At 43.4% G+C, this 20,333-nt stretch overlaps 2 protein-coding genes across 4 annotated transcripts in view; one reads left to right on the top strand and one right to left on the bottom strand.

Moving 5' to 3' along the window:
- nceh1a (neutral cholesterol ester hydrolase 1a) overlaps positions 1–20,333 on the top strand; it is a gene marked incomplete at its 3' end in the record, with an annotated part of 204,343 nt that overhangs the window by 111,736 nt on the left and 72,274 nt on the right. The window lies entirely within an intron of this gene.
- ppp2r3a (protein phosphatase 2, regulatory subunit B'', alpha) overlaps positions 16,615–20,333 on the bottom strand; it is a 57,547-nt gene continuing 53,828 nt past the window's right edge. For all 3 annotated transcript variants that reach the window (XM_079370038.1, XM_079370039.1, XM_079370040.1), the window contains 2 exons: positions 19,483–19,589; positions 16,615–19,310 (listed from right to left, as the gene is read on the bottom strand). In XM_079370038.1, the coding sequence (XP_079226164.1) occupies positions 19,214–19,310; positions 19,483–19,589 (204 nt within the window). In that variant the 3' untranslated portion in view covers positions 16,615–19,213. The remainder of the gene's footprint in view (positions 19,311–19,482; positions 19,590–20,333) is intronic.

The raw sequence follows: 20,333 nt of genomic DNA, 5'->3' as shown, positions 1-20,333 counted from the left end.
CTCGTTCTTCTTCTTTGCTGAAGTTAATTAAAGTGGGCTATACAGTGTTGGGCTGCTGATGTCAACCATTTACACCACGGAGGCAGCTAACAAATCAGTGTACGGTTAGCTGTGGAAATGCAAGCAAGACCACCTGTGGGTACTGAAGCAAACCGGACTGCTTGGTGGAAACGGGGCTAAACCCTCCTATGAGCAGCAGGCAGGAAGAAGGAAGCAGCAAGAACACTTAAGCCAAGGCTGACCACACCTCGGCTCACCGTGAAGACATTGATCGTTCTGGGAAGCACACCTGTTCCATTTGAAAGAAACAGATGGTACAACTGGTGGAATGTAGGCAAACTGCAGATAGGATTTAGTATTGTACATAATGTAATTTAAATTGCAAGGGGAATATTTCTAATATGGTCGACTGATCTTGGACAAATGGAGAACTTCAAAGGGGGCCTTTATGAGTATATTAATATAGACAGAGAGAAGATTGCACAGGACAAATGGTGGATAACTGTCTCCACAGGCTGGTTTCTGTCCTATACGGACCAGCTTACCTTTTCCTTTAAATTATATATTAATCCTAAATTCCTTCTCTGGGTTAACAAATGATTTATTTGGTCTATTCAGCACCAAAATGTAATCTAAGAGGATGACTAAGCAACACCCAAAGACTTTTCGTTTAATATATTTAAAAACAAACGAGATACAGTAAGATAAGAAGCAAATCTTACCGTGTGAGATTCCAAAGAAAGGTCAGTGTCCTTAAGAAGTCTATTTCAGTGCATGCAGGTTTGCAGGAAGTGAAGGCACATTCACTAAGACTCCAACACGTCACAGCTAAATGTGCTTGATTTCTGGAAATTTTAAACCAGTAACAAACTTCTTCTCGTGAGAATTTTCACCTGAGCCCCCTCCCCGTTCCTCGCCTCTCTCTCTCTCTCTCTCTCTCTCTCTCTCTCTCTCTCTCTCTCTCTCTCTCTCTCTCTCTCTCTCTCTCTCTCTCTCATGCTCACACACACTTTCCACCGCTGCATTGTCTTGTCTGTGTAACTCTAGCGCTGCTCCAGCTTCTGTTCCTGATACACAAGCACTGCTCGGAAACACTACTCCTCGGATAACATGTTCTAGGTTACCAGTCAGACACAAATGTACACACACAATGGTGAGCATCATCCTGCCCCTTCTCTGACCCCCTTTGGACCAAGCGTACCTGAAAGTTTCCCGAGACCTGCAGAGAACTATGAACCACCTGAGTGGGCAAAAATTGGGGAGTCCAAATTTAGTTGGTGACGGATGCTTTAGACATCATGAGTCGACCATGAACCACTGGAACAACTTTCTTATTGGGCTTAGAAGAACCTGCAGTGGAATATCAGAGGCTCCGAGCTGGACTTCTTTTATGACATTTTTTATGCTAAACTTTAGCTGCTGCATGGAGGAAGAACAGTGTCAATCAAAAGAAAGCAGCACTTGAAGTTAATTATTCTACGCTGAATTCTTACAATTCATGCTGCAGTCCTTGTTCAGGCACTCAAACGGAATGAAATAAACCCTTGAGTGGGATCAAACAAAGCAGCTGTAAAGTTACATATTTCCATTCAGCAGCCTGACACGGGCTTACAGAACACAGGTCAACTTATATAAGGTGTTATTCAAGCGTTTTCCTTTTCATGGGAAAGAGAGCAACAGTAGCTACTCTGCTTTTAGCTGGCTCCAACGGCACTTCTCTGTTCTCTGAAATCATTTCGCTGAATTAAAACTCTTTTCTTTTTTTTAAATGCAGAAACAACACAGACAGCTTCAGGTGGCTGGCTTAAACGTGCTTCCCAGTTGCGTCACATTGTGTGAAATCCCCTGCTTACGTTATGCTTTTTGTGCATCCTCTGGCAACACATTCCTAGATCTCGTCCGCAACAACTTTCCACTTAGCTCACAAAAAGATAACCATTGCAAACGCTCAAATGGGATTTGTTTTCTTTAAAACGTCTTACATAGTGTGCCATGCATTCAAGAATGCATTTAAAGTCTTACATAACTTTAGACATGTCAGCCATTGAGCTGTGTTTACAGCCTAATTGTGTATAAATGTTCAACCTAAAGAGGCTTACAGCCTTGAGAACATGGTGCAGTGATTTAACCTCATTCAGACTGTGTTAAGAGGGATAGATGTGTGCAGTGCTTAAGTATAAGGCAAGAAAAAAAAAGCTTTGAAATTACGGATTGCGCCTTTAAGCCTACCTTCAGGCTACACAGATACCTCACCACTGAGAGGTCCCTCATTTCCATGTGTTTATACCGGCGGATTAATTGCAAAATCAGCAATTTGTTTCACATCATGTGCAGCGAGAGAAAGCTGCAGGCCACGACAAACAACCCTGACTGAAACCAGAGAATCAGAAAAGAAATACCCGAGGCTGCAGAGTGGAGGGGGGTTTAAATAACTGCTGCAATCTGAGGCGGTTTCAGATCTGGAAAGGGGAGATTTTAGGAAAAAATGAAGGGGTAAAATCAAATCTGAAAACTTACACTTGAGGGGGATATATTCACAATCAGAAAGTTCTTCTCTTTCACTTGCTTACTGTCCTCGACCTGAACATTTGATGCTAAACCTCTTTGATACCCCTGACTTATGGAAGCAAATTAAATTGCCCTCTCATGCACCGCACAGAGAGAATTCCTACGCTCCCACCTGAACCTGAACACACCTTTCCAGATGGTATGTCAATCATTTCATCTGCACAACCCCACTCTCAAAAAAAAAATCAGTTTTTTTAAAGAAAAAAAATACAAGGCCACATCAGCCTTTCACCAAAGGAATGTCCTCTGACGTCATGTATTTGGGATCGGATTTCTCCCTCTTCTCTCTCTCCCCCATGAAAAAGTGTGTGTGTGTGTGTTTTCCTCTAGCTATATTCTCTATCATGCACTAGATCCAGAGCTCACATATATCATATACCCCAATCATCCCCCCCCCCCCCCCCCCCCCCCCCCCCCCCCCCCCCACACACACACACCACCACCACTCAGCATGACAGTTAACCTCTAAGTCAGGTCATGAAATTAAAAGAAAAATCTAAGCAAAAGAAGTGACGCAAAAGCACCAACAAGCAGATCATCTTTTGCATCCTCTTTTTCTTGTACCCTATCACTGCAACTTATGCCACCATCACTTGTGTCTTGAAGGGCTTCTTACACAGCGTTGCGTGTGCCTATAATGTAAGTATACGTGGAAGGCTGAGATAATCGATCGTTTCAAGCAGGAGCCCAATGTTTGATTTCCACGTCTGCCTCAGAGGGAGGGAGAGAGAGAGAGAGAGAGAGAGAGAGAGAGAGAGAGAGAGAGAGAGAGAGATTTGTCTTCTCTGCACAGACAGACACGTAGTCGTTTCTGAGGGAGAGGGAGAGAGGGAGAGAGAGAGAGAGAGAGAGAGAGAGAGAGAGAGAGAGAGAGAGACTGGCTGGAAGGAATGCTAGGATATGCTGGAGTTGGGATTTTTTTCCTCCTCAAAAGCCCCTTTTTTCCTGCATTTTGCAACCGCACACAAACTCTATGGAAAGTTGCTCTAAAACAGCCCCTCTAGTGTTCCTCAACAGTTATCCAATGCAAAATGACCCCCTATAGAGGCAATTCAATGATTTCGCAACCCCCTCTGTCAAATCTGACTGCCTCAGCATCTTCCCTTCCAAAGTTATTTTTCCAGCTCTATAAAGTGCTCGTTTCCTGATTTTGAGCAGCTGAAACTCGAGCGAACATTTCCACCGAGCAAGTCGCGGCACAACAAGCAGATTTTATTGCAAAAAAGAAGCAGAGAGAAAAGGTTTTCTCCTGTTGCGCACTCACTCCATCTGAAGTCCTCGGAGACAAAAACACATTCTTTGGTGAAAGCGGAGAAATCGGGACCACAAAGAGGAGAGACTCCAAACAGCAGAGCGGAGCAAGCGCAAGACTTATGTGAAATACACGTCTTCTGCTGTTTTGCTTTATCTCGTTCTGTTTAAAAACAAGGGTTAATTAGCCCCCAAAAAAAGTTTCGGTTCTCCCCCCTCCTCCGCAGCACTGAAGTAGTTTTCCTTTTTCCTTTGCGCTGGCCAAGTGGCCCAGACTGCCGGCGTCAGCGCTCAGCTCTCCAGACTCTCACACACAGACTCTCTCACACACGCACTTCGAAAAGTTTTCTAACATCGACTCCATCGGTCACCATGGCCCCGCTTCTTCGCAGGCTGCGCTGATACCGTAAAAGAAGTGTAAAAGGAACTCACCTCGCTGCAATAAAATAATCTTTAAACAGACGGAGCTGCGCGTTTTTTTATTCCCAGGGTCGGATCCTGACTGTCTGCTGGCGCGGCGCGACGCGTACTGCGAGACTCCGCCATGTCAATCAAAACGCGACGCACATGTAGGTCAGAGCCCGCCCCCTTTTACCGTAATACATGCTGCGCACTTAAAAAAGAAAAAAAAGCCAACCCAGAGCAGAGCTGCTGGCTCAACTTTGTGAACAATCAGCAGGCTAACTTTTTGAAAGACAGAATAAAGAAAAGAAAAGTTAAAGAAGTTAAAACAAGAACTGAGGAGAAACATTTCTGATCCGTTTTTTTTTTTAAATCAATTCAGCTAAATAATAAAATAATTAAAAAGGTATTTTGGCAATGTAGCCATCAAAACAAAGACATTGAGCTTTTTAAAAACATGCATTATGCAACATTGTTAGGCAGGGCTAAGAGTTTGAGAACCCAAAATGCAGAACACAGAGTCAGAGGCAGGAAGCGGGTGCAAAAGGGAGTTTAATGATCAACAGGACTGTATGAAGATCCAGAAGTTCGGGGGAGGGTCAAGGGCTGAGTCGAGCTGGGGCGTTTGAGGTTGCTGGGGTGAAGAGTTGTCAGAGGAGTCCAGAAAGATGCAGGAGTGGGATGGAGGCAGGAGTTGAGCGCCGGGAGACTGTCAATGAAGGAGAACAATGTTAGAATGATAAATACGGAACAATGGGAATCAATTTTCTAATAAGCAGCAAGACCACAACTGACTGCGTAAACAGAGTCTAAGATCTGGCAGAGTGGTGGAGTTGAAGCCCAGTATTTGTAGCAGAGTTGATTGGAGATGAAGAGCAGCTGCAGCCCAACTCCTGCACACCAGAGTCCACTCCTGCAATCAAGAACACACACACACTGCAGGCCAGGATTAAGCAGTGGTCATGACAGTACCCCCCCTTCTACGTGCGCCTCTTGGCGCACCTCCTGGTTTGTCAGGATGAGTCCGATGAAAGTCCCGCACTACAGACGAGTCCAAGATTTGGCGTCGTGGGATCCAACTGCGCTCTTCTGGGCCGTACCCCTCCCAATCTACCAAATACTGTAGACCACGGCCCCGCCTGCGCACATTTAGCAGTCGTCTAACTGTGTAGACAGGCTGGTCATCCACCAACCTGGGAGGAGGAGGGGGAGGAATGGGAGGGCAAAGAGGGCTAGAGGAAACGGGTTTGACTTGGGAGACATGAAACGTAGGGTGAATGCGAAAGGAGGCAGGAAGCTTGAGGCGAACTGCACAAGGGTTGACAACGGACTCAATCTCAAAGGGGCCAATAAACCTGGGTGACAACTTCCGTGATACCACTTTGAGAGGGAGATTTTTAGTGTTGAGCCATACCTTCTGCCCTGCGGTGTAGCTGGGAGCTGGAGTCCGGCGGCGATTAGCCTGTTCCTTCATTCTTGTGGAAGAACAGAGCAGAGAGTTCCTGGCTTGTCTCCAAACTTTAAAACATCGCCGCATATGGGCTTGAATTGAGGGGACCGCCAATTCTTGCTCCTGTGCAGGAAATAAGGGAGGTTGGTAGCCGAGAGAACAAAGGAAGGGTGACATACCAGAGGAGGCGTTAGGCAGGGTGTTGTGGGCATACTCTACCCAAGGGAGTAGAGAGTTCCAGGAGGATGGATTGGAGGAGGTGACACAGCGAAGTGCAGCCTCCAATTCCTGATTAGTCCTTTCTGTTTGACCGTTAGTTTGAGGATGGTACCCAGACGAAAGGCTGGTGGTGGCTCCCAGGGCAGAACAGAAAGCCTTCCAGACTTGGGAGGTAAACTGGGGTCCCCTGTCAGAGACAATGTCAGTGGGCAGGCCATGTTGACAGAAAACATGCTTAACCAGAAGGTCAGCAGTCTCCCTAGCTGACGGAAGTTTAGGCAGGGCTAGAAAATGAGCTGTTTTAGAAAAACGATCGACAATATTGAGAATTACAGTTTTACCATCTGAAGGGGGGAGACCAGTAACGAAGTCCAGAGCGATGTGTGACCATGGACGACTGGGAATGGGTAAAGGACGAAGGAGACCAGAGCTTGGTTTGTTGGATGTCTTGTTTTGAGCACAAATGGAGCAGGCAGAGATGAACGAACGGGTATCCGCATCCATGGTAGGCCACCAGAACCGACGACGAAGAAAGGCTAGAGTCCGGTTCATGCCGGGATGGCAAGTTAGACGGGAGGCGTGAGCCCACATGAGAACCTGAGAACGGACAGCATCAGGGACATAAAGACGGTTAGGGGGACCATTACCAGGGTCTGCTTGGTGGTTCTGAGCCTGCTTCACCAGAGACTCAATCTCCCATGTAACAGCCGCTACCACACAGGTTGGTGGCAGTATAGGTTCCGGGTCAGAACTGGGCTCCTCCAAGAATTGCCGTGAAAGGGCATCAGGCTTAGTGTTGCGGGAACCTGGGCGGTAGGTTAGTGTAAAGTTAAATCTGCCAAAATACAATGTCCATCTCGCTTGTCTGGAATTCAAACGTTTTGCTGATTGAATGTATGAAAGATTTTTGTGATCTGTCCATACCACAAACTGTTGTTCTGCCCCTTCCAGCCAATGTCGCCACTCTTCTAGGGCCAACTTCACCGCAAGCAGTTCTCGATTGCCAATGTCATAGTTTCTCTCTGCGGGAGATAATCTACGGGAAAAAAAAGCACATGGGTGAATCTTGTTATCTGTAGCGGCTCTTTGTGATAATACTGCTCCTACTCCAATATCTGAGGCATCCACTTCTACAATAAATTGCCGGGCAGGGTCAGGCTGGACCAGAATGGGAGCAGTGGCAAAACAACGCTTGAGTTCTTTGAATGCCGTTTCCGCCTCAGAGGTCCAACAGAAGGGGAGCAGTGTTGAGGTGAGAGCAGTAAGAGGAGCAACGAGGCGACTGTAATTCTTAATGAACCTCCTGTAGAAGTTGGCAAACCCCAGGAAACGTTGCAGCAATTTGCGGTTGGTGGGTGTTGGCCATTCAGTCACTGCAGAAACCTTTGCCTGATCCATTTGCACCTCTCCCTGTGCAACAATGTAGCCAAGAAAAGAGATTTTAGGGACGTTAAATTGACATTTCTCTGCCTTAACAAACAACTTGTTCTCCAGTAGACGCTGAAGGACCAACCGTACATGCTGCTTGTGCTCAGAGGGTGTCTTGGAGAATATCAGGATGTCGTCTAAATACACGAAAACAAACCTGTTTAGCATATCTCGAAGGACATCATTCACGAGGGCCTGAAACACAGCTGGGGCATTGGTCAAACCAAAAGGCATTACCAGGTACTCAAAATGCCCCAGCGGAGTGTTGAATCCTGTCTTCCATTCATCACCCTCCCGGATGCGCACCAAATGATAAGCATTGCGCAGGTCCAATTTGGTAAAAACAGTGGCTCCATGGAGAGTGGAGAAAGCAGAATTGATTAAGGGCAATGGGTATTTGTTTTTAACAGTTATATTGTTTAGCCCACGAAAGTCTATACAAGGTCTAAGGGTTCCATCTTTTTTACCCACAAAGAAAAAACCAGCACCCACCGGAGAGGAAGATGGACGAATGATTCCTGAAGCAAGGGAATCCTGAATATACTTTTCCATGGCCTCATGTTCCGGTCGGGAGAGGTGGAAAAGACGGCTGTTGGGGAGAGGGGCTCCAGGTTGTAGGTCAATAGCACAGTCGTACGGACGATGTGGTGGTAGAGACAGTGCATTATGTTTACTGAAGACTGGTGCAAGGTCATGAAACTCTTCAGGAACTCCAGAAAGGTCAGGAGGCTCAGGCAGGATCCGGGGTTCGGTGAAGGCTGGGACAAGGGCAGAGTGCAGACAATTAGTATGACAAAACGTGCTCCATGAGGTGATACTCCCTTTAGACCAATCTATCTGAGGATTGTGCAATTTAAGCCAGGGGATTCCGAGAACCAGAGGGGTTTGAGGACAGTCCATGATGTGTAATTGGATTCTCTCTTGGTGATTTCCAGATAACCTGAGCATAATGGGTACAGTCTGGTGGGTCACCTTTGCTAGCAATAACCCGTTTAAGGCTTTAGCATCTACGGAGGTGTCTAAAACCCTGGTCTCTATTGCCAATTGTTGGACTATTGAACGATCAATGAAACTCTCATCAGCTCCTGAATCAACAAGTGCAGAAAGGGATAATGACTGTAATTGCCACAGGAGGGAGGCACTGAGCTGAATACGGTAGGGAGATAAACTAGCTGTGTGGCTCACCAAGATCTCTCCCACTACTGGTGAGCCACCTCTTTTACTGGACGTGTGGGGCAGGTGGCAATGAAATGGCCAGACTGGCCACAATAGAGACAGGCTTTGGAGGCAAGGCGACGGGTTCGCTCCTCAGGTGTTAACTGGGCTCTACCTAACTGCATAGGCTCTGGTTCGACTCTTAGAGTTTGGGGTTGTTCGGGAGCTCTAGTTAGAGAGCGGCCAGGCATTGCAGAAGTGACGTTTTGGAGTTTAGAACCCCTCTCCCGACGGCGCTCTCTGAGTCGATTGTCGATCTTCATAGCCAGCGAAATCAGTTCATCAAGGGATTCTGGTTCGTCCCTGGAAACAAGTTCATCCTTAATAATGTCATTCAGGGCATTCTGAAACGCCCCCTGCAGAGCCTCATCGTTCCATCCACTCACTGCCGCCAGGGTACGAAAATCCACTGATAGTTCAGCCACACTGCGAGGGCCCTGCCGGAGAGAGAGCAGACGTTTAGCAGCATCTTTTCCTCGGACCGGGTGATCGAAGACCTTCTGCATCTCCGTGATGAAGGCCTTGTATGAAAAACACACTGCTGACTGGCTTTCCCACACGGCTGAACTCCAATCACGTGCAGTTCCTGACATGGAGTTAATCAAATAAGCTATACGGGAGCGATCGGTGGCATAAGAGAGGGGCTGTTGTTCAAACACTAAAGAACATTGAGTCAAAAAGGCTCTGCATGAGCCAAGATCGCCATTGTAACGTTCAGGTGCAGGCACGAAGGGCTCACGACCCACATGAGTAGGGTTAAGATCCAGGTTAACTGTAGCAGGAGGTGGAGGCTGAGGGGGCGTGGCCAGCACTGGTGGAGTAATGACCATCTGGGTGAGGTGATCTGTGAGGGTGGCCACTTGACCAGTGAGCAGACTGATCTGTTTTAACATAGATTCGTTGTTTTCAGAGAGAGCTCTTAAAACCTGCTCGTGTTGTCCCAAAAGACTGCCCTGGCTCGATAGAGCAGTCTGAACAACTAAAAAATCCAAGGGCTCTCGGGGGTCTGTGTCTGCTGGGTTCATCTCAGGGCCAGATCTTACTGTTAGGCAGGGCTAAGAGTTTGAGAACCCAAAATGCAGAACACAGAGTCAGAGGCAGGAAGCGGGTGCAAAAGGGAGTTTAATGATCAACAGGACTGTATGAAGATCCAGAAGTTCGGGGGAGGGTCAAGGGCTGAGTCGAGCTGGGGCGTTTGAGGTTGCTGGGGTGAAGAGTTGTCAGAGGAGTCCAGAAAGATGCAGGAGTGGGATGGAGGCAGGAGTTGAGCGCCGGGAGACTGTCAATGAAGGAGAACAATGTTAGAATGATAAATACGGAACAATGGGAATCAATTTTCTAATAAGCAGCAAGACCACAACTGACTGCGTAAACAGAGTCTAAGATCTGGCAGAGTGGTGGAGTTGAAGCCCAGTATTTGTAGCAGAGTTGATTGGAGATGAAGAGCAGCTGCAGCCCAACTCCTGCACACCAGAGTCCACTCCTGCAATCAAGAACACACACACACTGCAGGCCAGGATTAAGCAGTGGTCATGACAAACATATTGTAGGACATTTTATTGTTTGTGGACACTGATCGTCTACAGGTATAAAAAAATGTCATAAAGATGTAATAAAAAATGTGTTTTGAAACATCTCAAGCACCACCGTCAGCAGCTTTCTCATAGAAATGAAGACTATTTAAAAGGCTATTTAAATGTAGCCTATTACATAACAGAGAGAAAATATGCTAAAATATCCTGAAAAAAGTCTGTATCCAGTTTTGGCCGGTTTGTTTTTATCTTTTCATGACACAGACTATACAGCCAAAACCTGCAGCAGCAAATGACCTGACCTGAACTGGGTCATTGTGATCCCACTGGTCCCTAACAAATCATCCGCTTTTCCAACAACGACCCCAAAAAAAAAAAGGGAAAATATCTGTCTGTTTCCTACAGACATAACGGAAGTGACATGGTCAATATGTGTGAGCTTTTTAGAGTGTCATGTGTGTCATGTCCCTGTCCCAGTGCCACAAAAACAACTGAGACAGGTTGACAACAGGACAAAGTCTCTCTGGTGGCTGCACTCACACTCCACATCTCTCAGCTGACTGGTCCAAGGGTCGCAGATTCAACACTGGTGCTTTTTGATGGAAACATTAACAGGGCGAATGCCAAACAAGAAGTGTGCCTTGGCGTCCTGGTGCAGAAGAATCATTAAAATCAAATGTAGAAATGACGATCCGGCAAAGTGATAAAGTAAAAGAGAACTTGATAACAATAAATTAAACTTAAAAATACACGTACAAGTATAAATTGGTATTTTTTGGCCTGTCATTAAAGAGGTATATTGTTTGTGTAATGTGCAGGAAAGTCTGGAGAGCGCTGAACTTTATAGAAAACGCAGACATATGTGTATGTGCATGCTTTTCTATTAGGAGATAGTATCTGTACCTGTAGTTCTTCACTTAAACTTCCTTTGGCTCCATGTATTACAGCACACTTACATGAGCACACAGAACATTTATATCTGTGAAGTGATTTTTCGGGCCTGTTGGTACTTGATGCTGAGACAGAGAATGAAAGCTGCCAAGTGTTTCAGTGCCAAATGCACAATTTTAAATGCCCCCCTTTACACACCTACATACCAATCATTCTCCTAAATTATTTCTGGTGATGGTTCAAGTTACATTTGAACTGATGCTGCGTAACTTTTCCAAAAGTTCACCATCAAGCATATTTTTCCCCCAGAGACAAATGCTTGATTTTGAAAGATTCATGACTTTGGGGGGTTTAGTTGCACTTAGCAGAAGAAGGAAACAAAGTGAATTATAAATTGCATGTTTAGCCTGCATGATGGTTCGTTGGTGGTTGATGATTTGTTGTCTTCCTTTTTTAGATCACTATTTTATTGAAACTACAGCAACCAAAACTACAAGAGCAACGTGCAATAGAGCAATGTGGGATAAGTGCAAACAAGTAAAAAAAACAAAAACAAAAACAACCTGTTTAATTGAGTCTGTTATATATGTGTTAGTCTGTGACAGTATTTGACCTCTGTCTTTCTTTCTGTATTTTGAAGCAAGCAAACTCAGCCAAATACACTCATTGCCCCTGAGTTCTAGATAATTCTCTCTCTCACACACACACCCTCTCTCTCTCTCCACACACACACACACACACACACACACACACACACACACACACACACACACACACACACACACACACAGGCACACAGGCACACACACACACCCTCTCTCACTCTCTCTCTCCCACACACACACACACACACACACACACACACCCTCTCTCTCTCTCTCTCCCACACACACACACACACATACACACACAGACAAACACACACAGGCACACAGGCACACAGACACATTCCAGCAACTGCACTAAGAAAACAGCCACTGTAATTGTAAGGCAGTCGGGGGAAAACTGCTCCTGGATCAGGATTGTGTGCCCTCAAGGAGTAGAATTAAATTTGGATTTATTCAAAAAACACTTATCATCTTTCAGGGGCAACTGATGGGGCAAGAATAAACATAAACACACGTTGCACACACAGAGACTACAAAGTGGAGCCCCCTAACTGCAAAAAGAGTCAATGCAGTGTTACCTCTGTGTTCTGTTTGTCATGTTGGCTCACTCCTTGTTTTTAATGTCTCTTATTGATTAAGATTAAGGTTCAGATTAAGGTTTCCCACGCGGATGTTTATGAGAGCAACCATAAAGTGCAAGATATTCCAGTGCCAACAACTAAAATGGGCAAAAAATGTTTTTAAATACCATGACACGCTGTAGATTATTATTTTAGAATGTATCTTTCTATATGTTCCAGTGTTCTCCCGCAGACTTTTTAGCTATTACTGAAACAGCATGACATGTATATTAATGCTATAGATAGATAGATAGATAGATAGATAGATAGATAGATAGATAGATAGATAGATAGATAGATAGATAGATAGATAGATAGATAGATAGATAGATAGATAGATAGATAGATAGATAGATAGATAGATAGATAGATAGATAGATAGATAGATAGATAGATAGATAGATAGATAGATAGATAGATAGATAGATAGATAGATAGATAGATAGATAGATAGATAGATAGATAGATAGATAGATAGATGGAATGGTATTTAAAGGAATCCTGAGAAGATGGTACATCTCAAACCTTGCTAGCTTTCAAGAATGACCTACCCTGACTTCAGTGGAAATACGGCTGTATGTATATTTTTCAATGTGAACTTCTGCATCCATTATTGATCTGTACAACATAAAGATAAAACAGATTAGTTAGGGAAAGGCTTCCAAACCTTGAAACTAGTGAGAAGTGAATTGTTGTGCAACACAGGCTGTGAGTCAATATCCAATGTTCCCTTGATTCCAAACCGTGAAAACAGTGTTCTTTTACTTTCTCTGTCAAAACTGTCTAAATAAAACTGCTAACTCAAATTAATCTGCAATGGAAAGGAAAGTGGGAATACTCTGAGTGAGTTTATTGGACCTTTACAGACTGTGCGTCACATTAGATCAGATCTGCAGAGAGGAGTGACTGCATGAAGCAGATCCTGGAACAGCGATGCAACTATTTCCCCTGAATGTCAGGGCCAGACTTCCACCACCACCTCCACCAGATGTTTACCACCAACCCAGCTGCTTTCTCTCTCTCCCTGTCTCTCCATCTCTGTTTTTTTTTTCTCTCTCTCTCTCTCTCTCTCTCTCTCTCTGAGGCCCTTTAAAGAGAGCCCTCCCTGTAATCATGCACACTCAGTTCACCAGAGGTCTTTGAAGTGTGTGGAATGTGTCCAGCCATACGATAGTTGTGTACTGTATATCCTTATAGCACAAAGAAAGCAGAGCAGAGAAAAGGAGAAAAGAGATTGTTGGATTGTTGCCATGTCCTCGGTGTGGTTTTGTGGATGTTAATTATCCGCCTGCTCCACTCTTACATGCATGAGTGTGTGTTTATGCATGTATTTCTGTGTGCATGTTGTGTCTGCTTAAGCTTGTGTGTGCACACAGTATGCTGGCTGAATTTTTTTGTCTGAGACACCAGGTGACGGGTTGAAGTGGCGTCTGGCAGAGTGGTGGCCTATAGCATTGAATATCAAGGTGTGTGCATATTCTATGACTGTGTGCATGTGTGTGTGTGTGTGTCTGTGTGTGTGTGTGTGTGTGCATGCGTGTGCATGTGGGGCATTTCCTCCTAGAGATGTGAGGATGGAATTTGGCTCATCATAAGTTCAAAGGAGCCAACCCAAAGCCCTCTGCACACCAACAAGAGCAGGCATGCCTCTCGTTTTCTCTCTCTCTCTCTCGCTCTCTTTCTTAGTCTCTTTGTCTCCCTCTCTTTACCATACAAACCCTAGTTCTTTTCTACTTTTGAGACCTGCAAAGGCAGCTGGTTGGACCATCAAACACTCACTTCACCTTCTTCTGCTGTGTGTGTGTGTGTGTGTGTGTTTGTACATGCGTTCCTAAAACTGTGCATATCCGTGGATCAGATTATAGTGTGTAAAAGTAAACACAAATCTTTACTAACGGTGCTTACAGTTGGAGTCAGTCCTATCACCAAGTTTCATGAGTTAGAAGTCTAGTACGTATTGGCTTTGAACATAGTAGTATTGATATTGTATTTGGGAGATATTCTCTAAAAGGGATGGAACAGCAGGACAGCAGGACTTCAAGAGCTGTCTGTTCTTAAACAACATTCTCTGCTCCCTTTGGTGTGATGAATTGCTTCCATTTGCTGTCTAGCTCTTTTTTTTTTTTTTTATTACTTTTCCATGCAGCTTTACCCAGTGCTCATGTTTCTGCTATCACTGGTATGTCTGGAACAAGCATGACACTTTGGTACTCATACACATCTCTCTTTTTCTCACTTTTACACAATGGATTGGTTCCAGTTGTTTCCTCGCAATTTTTTCCAGGGGTTTTCCAGTCCGCTTTTCCTACAACTCCATGTTCAGGGGATATCGCTGTGTGTTCAAACTCAGCCAATCAGGTGATGTCTTCCTATTTACAGAAAACCTTCCAGTCACGACATTGTATCAACCAAAGCTTGGTCACGCCACCATGGGGTCGTGGGTGTTTGCAATCATGGTAATGGTATGCCACTGACTCAACTGGAGGTGGGACTGTGATCTGATTTGGTAATTGTTTGGTGCCTGGCATTTGTGGAAAACCAGCTGAGTGCCATTTCAAACAATGACCAGCCAACTCTGACCTTCGATGGGAGGCAAATTGCGCTTGTACAAATCATAACATGGCAGCATGCCAACTATTACACCATTCCCAAGACAATCCTTGTATTAACACAAAGAACCTACAGCACAAACATCTGCCTACAATCATTCTTGGGTTGCCATGCATTACATCTCTAAGAAGAGAGTAAAGAGTTCATACTCTGATGTTAGCAGTGCCGCAAGTAATTCAGATAGAGAAAAGGAAACAGAAAATGAGATGACTTGGTCTTAAATGCTCAGATTGATAGAGTTGAACTGCTTGGTATAGTTTTGTGGATCACCCACAGATACTGGAAAATTGGAATTAATGTCATTATTTTTATATTTCATTTGATGTTCCCCTGAGGTTAAGCCCTGCATGTTTGTTATTTTTTAAATGTATACTTTCCCTCTAGGCCCACAAACAGATTTGCATTTTTGACTATTGAAAATGCAAATCTTGTCCAAAAGTTGTCCTGTGGTAAAACCATAGGACAACTTTTACATGGAGTAACATAAAATTACCAAAGATGGAACTCTGAGGATGAAATATAATGAATTGGTGTTTCTTTTTATTTTTTGATGACCCTGTCCTAATTGGATTGGCATGCATTTGGTCAAAATGTATCATGCACAAAGATAAGAAAGAAAGAATAACGATTATAGCAGTAGTGAAGGTGTTATTTGCACCAGGTGGTACCACTTGGTTGGGTATGGACAAAAACACTGTCCATTAATGTTAGTGCTAGCATGCGAGACCAAACCAATGGGACTACACAGTGGTGCAGAAGGTTCATACTTTGAATCCCTGGCCTTATAAAAGCCTTTCTATGAGGAGTTTGCATTCTATCCCTGTGTGATCCTGGGTCACCACATTGTACTCTGACTCCCTCTGACAAACCAAAGACCTGTTCATTGGCTAGTTTGTGATCCTTATTGCCTGTATATTAGAATGCATGTCTATATATGTAACCTCCCTCTTGTCCCTCTTGCACTGGCCTGACCCAAGACTGAACGGGATAATCAACGTAATGGATGGATAGTTATCCAGTTGCAACTTGTTCACAGTGGATGCTATGTTGCTAAGTCTGAGACCAAGGCTTAATGGAGAAGGTGAAAGTTCTTGGAAAGCAGCTGACCTGCACGAGTATGTATCTAACTTTAGAGTAAAGGAGTGGGAGCAATTGGAAAGTTATTGTATTTAATTCCACCTTTTACACTTAGCTCTCATCCAATGACTTGATATCACTTCAAGTGTAATCCATGGATGCAGCTAGCTTGGAAATCTCCAATCAGTGTCCCGCCTAAAGAACAATCAACAATGAGCCACACTCAACAGACACGTCCTGTTTGGCATATGTTTGTCATGACAACAGTGAAGCCAGCAGTCAGTGGCAGTGATTCAGTACAGAGCTGTTGACGTCATGCATGCGAGTCACAGTCCAACCCTTGTGGGTCTGAGAACCTCTAATGAACTAAGCTAGCATCAGCTCATTTCCTGCACTTCGGGAGAAACAAACTCATTCACCTTAAAGTGTCCAAATGTACGTTTAATTTTTTCCTTAATGCTGATTGAATCAATCTTAACACATTTACAACACATTTAAACAGAAATGTCATGTCGAGGTAAAAGGTTCAGCACCTCAGACAGGACACTCAACTGTTCAAAAGACTTAAAAGCACACTGTACTGAGCACCAGTGCAGAAACGCACACTACAGTACACACTGTGTGTACTAATGGAGAGAAGGATGACCATCAAGGGTGTGTGATGAAGAGGTTTTATGTGATTGAGAAGTAAGGTGGGCTGAAGTTTGTAGGTAACTCTAAGGAATCTTTTTAAGGCAAAGTGATGTACTTAAATTTCTTTATTTGAACGTTTAAACTTCAGAACAAAAGCAAGAAATAACATGGGACAAGGCAAAGAAAATACAGGGAAAAAAAGAAGGGATAAAACAGGAAAGAGAGACAGAATGAAAGAAAGTAAGAAAGAAAAAAGAAACGGGAAGAAAATGTGAAAGGCAAAAGGATGACAGAAATAAAACCATGCCAAAATAATAACCACCAGGATTTGAACACATCTCATCTTTAAGTCTCCTCTACACAGAGGAGGTATATCAAAATAAGATTCCTCTTTATCCGTCACGATAGAGACCAAACTTCAAAGTAAAAGTTTTCTTTCTACTTCCTCTAGTAGAGATTTAGTAAGAGTCTTGTGAGGCTTCTTTCCTGGCCTGATGCTGCATTTATGATCATAGGGATATTTTTGCAGAGCCAGACAGTTATCAACCAGAGTCGTCCTTTTGCCTTCAACAGTCCTTTACTGTCTTCACCGGTTGAGCGGCTCTGTGCGAGAACAAGGCAGTGAAACATCAATCTCAGAGGCGTCCGACAGAGATAATCCCATATTTTTGTGATTGTCGGATCAGTCTTCCAAAGGATTCCTCTTTTTCTGTTGATGAAATCCACTGTGCACCTAACAAACATACACGCATCGAACATAATTTACCCCCCCATCCCGAGCCACACAGTGGCACAGCAACATGAAAATACATCAAAAATCAGAGCCGTTATATCTATAATGGCTTATTATTACTATAATTGTTATAATAATATAGTTTAAAACAGTCAGGCACATTTACAATGGCTGTAGAGCAGGTGGTCTTTAAACCTTACCGTGCCCCCCAGCTTTTCCCTTTCAAAGCAATTTAAATCTGGTGTGTGTATAAATGTGTCTGTGTACAGTAAGTGCCAGTAAAGGAGGTATATAACACGGGATTTGAAGTCATAGAGGACATGAGCTGTCCACTTTCTAATTAAGGAGTTTTACAAGAATACACACACACACACACATTGAGCGAGGGAACACGTCCCCATGGCAACAGCTACGACATATAAACAGCCTGAAACTGAGAGCTCCACATCACCCGCTCCTAAAACGCACCGCTCTATCAGTGATTTATAAGCAAACACACGCTCCTAGTTATTACAGTACAGGCAGTGTGCACACTTGCACCTGTCCCTGTGAGTGCAGCACAGTAAATCATGGTGTTAAAGGGTCAGTTCACCCAAATAGACAGACTTAACTCTTACTAAGTCTTCCTCGTACTGATGAGCGTTACAAAAATACATTTCCTCAGCAGAGGGTAGCTGCAATTCAAAGGTCGTACAAACCAAAAAAAATGATTAAAAATGTTCAATATAATGTTGTTGAGGAAAAATTGTAATAGACTTTATACTACCGTACTTTAGTCAGAAGAAAAACATGTGCTTGCTGAATACCAGTAGAGGGAAAAATGCTTTTTGGGTGGACTGACTCTGTGAGGAGGCATTCCAGTGGTGTGTTTGGTGTCTGTGTTAAAGGGAAAATTAGCTTCAAAACATTTTATAAATAAACAGTCAATGAGATTTAAAGGCAGTAAAATAACATATTTTGGCATAATCAACATGATCAGATCAAAGCAATAACCAGGTACTGTACATATAGAAAACAAATACAGAGGGATGTTGCTGAATGACAGCGTTTCACACACTTCTCGGTGTCTTTTGCATTATTACAAATGTTACAAGTGGAAATGTGTGACCAACTCTCCCAGAGAGTTTAATATGTTTGACCTAATAAAAAAGAAGTAAAGAGAACAGCTGGTAAGTTTAAGTTAAAGTAATGAAGGATTTTTTTTGTACAAATGAAAGAAAATGTAGTCCATTAATAGAGCGCTAATAATAGAGGCGCTCAGACCATGAAGGAAACTCCTTTCTGAAAAGCTGGCCTTCAGCTCTGCACTGTGCATGTGCAGTAGCAGAGTTTGACCACATAGAGGTGCTGTTACAAACATAAGAAAATGGTAAAGGATTCCTCCCTGAAGGGACAGGGAGGTTTAATGACTTCCTTTACAAAGAACACAGTGGCGAGCTGCACAGGCAGCCAGTTTGTGGCGGCAGTGTCTGTTTGTATGTAAGATCATAGTGAGCAGCTGATTGTTGGCAGTGCCTATAACTATCATTATATACTATAATATGTTTGCAACGTTGAGTTCATTAGTGTAGCTGTCTGTCTACCTTTTGCACAGTGAAAAACAAGTGATTGTCTTCTGGCAGGATTGTCTGTAAAGAATTTACAATTAAAATAAATTTATTTTACATTGAAACCTTTTTGATCATAAACTGCTTTCCCCTATGCTGACTTTTTGAGCAGGAGGCAGTGACTTTTTTTTTTCTGTTCGTGAACAGATTTATTATTGCACCAGACCCAGGACAATTCTGCTTAAGGGTCACACACACACACACAGGGAAAAAAACTGTGGAGTCCATTTTGCCGAGGCATTAGAGGAAAAATAAACGTTCCAGTCTTTGTCTTTACATCCATGTATATATGATGCATCCATCCATCCAAAGAGATCGTCTTCTCCCTTTAATCCTGTTTGTTCCTCAGATTGAAAATCCCAAGAAGTTTCATGCAGTCAGGTCAGATATAACCAGTTTGTCCATTTTATTCCCAATCTCTCCGGGGACCTGAAGCTCCTCCGATTCATAGTCATCATCAAATGACCTGGGAACACAACACAACACACATAGTAGACGTTTATTATTCTAGCTGTATAAACCTGAGACTGTTATTTTCCTCAATGATAAACCTCATCATGACTGAAAAGGTTGTAAACAAAAGCGTCAGGAAGCCTGGCGATCGCACAAATGAGCATGTTAGTGAGTGTGTGTCATACCCGTCATGTAGCTGTTCATTTGCAGTCTCCTCTGCCACCAGTATCTCATACTCTTCAGAGGCATATTTATCCCAATCAGACGGCTCTGGACCTTCACTGTCAATATCCTGCGACAACCCATGGGATCAGATATTACTGTTAAACAGGTTTATATGAAAAATACATAAAAATAAGAATTTTATACAAAATGTTTTAAAAGAAAAACCTGAGATTTCAGAATACAAATTTAAGGGGTGGAAAAGGAAACAAAACTCAAAAGCCAACTTAATAATAGAACAATGATATTCAGAGTCCAGGCACAGCAGAATTTTAAAAGACTACAAGTAATGACATGCATGAATTTAGTGTGAATGAGTAAAAGTAGGTTTATATGATTTTTTTTTATTTCCCTACATCTCTCACAAGATAATAGTTATGATGTTTGATTATTTGAGATTGGTTTTTTTTTATTTTTTAGGTATACAGTATTCTGAATTGTGTTGTAGTTCTTGAAATCCATCTTGGTCCCAAGGCCGGTCTCGAGACTGCTTTTTGAAGGTACCGGTCTGGTCTCGGGAATCAAAAGCATTTTTACTTGGTCTAGCCTCTGTCGCAGACTGGGTGGACTCTGATTTTTAAATCAAGACCACCACTGACAGACTTTATTTCCACATTATTACTGTGATTAGAATAAACCCTTTCCTTAAAGAATGATTTTTGATGGTAAATCACCATGGAAACAGTGTGTCGACTTGTTGTGCTCGACTCGGAGACGGATGTGACGAACCAGAGTGTCTCCTGCTGTTTTCATGATTCCAGAATGTTCTTCTTAACTATCGTCACTTTATTGATTCTTTCATTTCACTTTTTAA

Source organism: Symphodus melops (assembly GCF_947650265.1).
Source record: "Symphodus melops genome assembly, chromosome: 19".
Lineage (NCBI taxonomy): Eukaryota > Metazoa > Chordata > Actinopteri > Labriformes > Labridae > Symphodus > Symphodus melops.
Note: the sequence above shows the minus strand (reverse complement) of the source record. Positions and strands in the feature narration are given on the sequence as shown.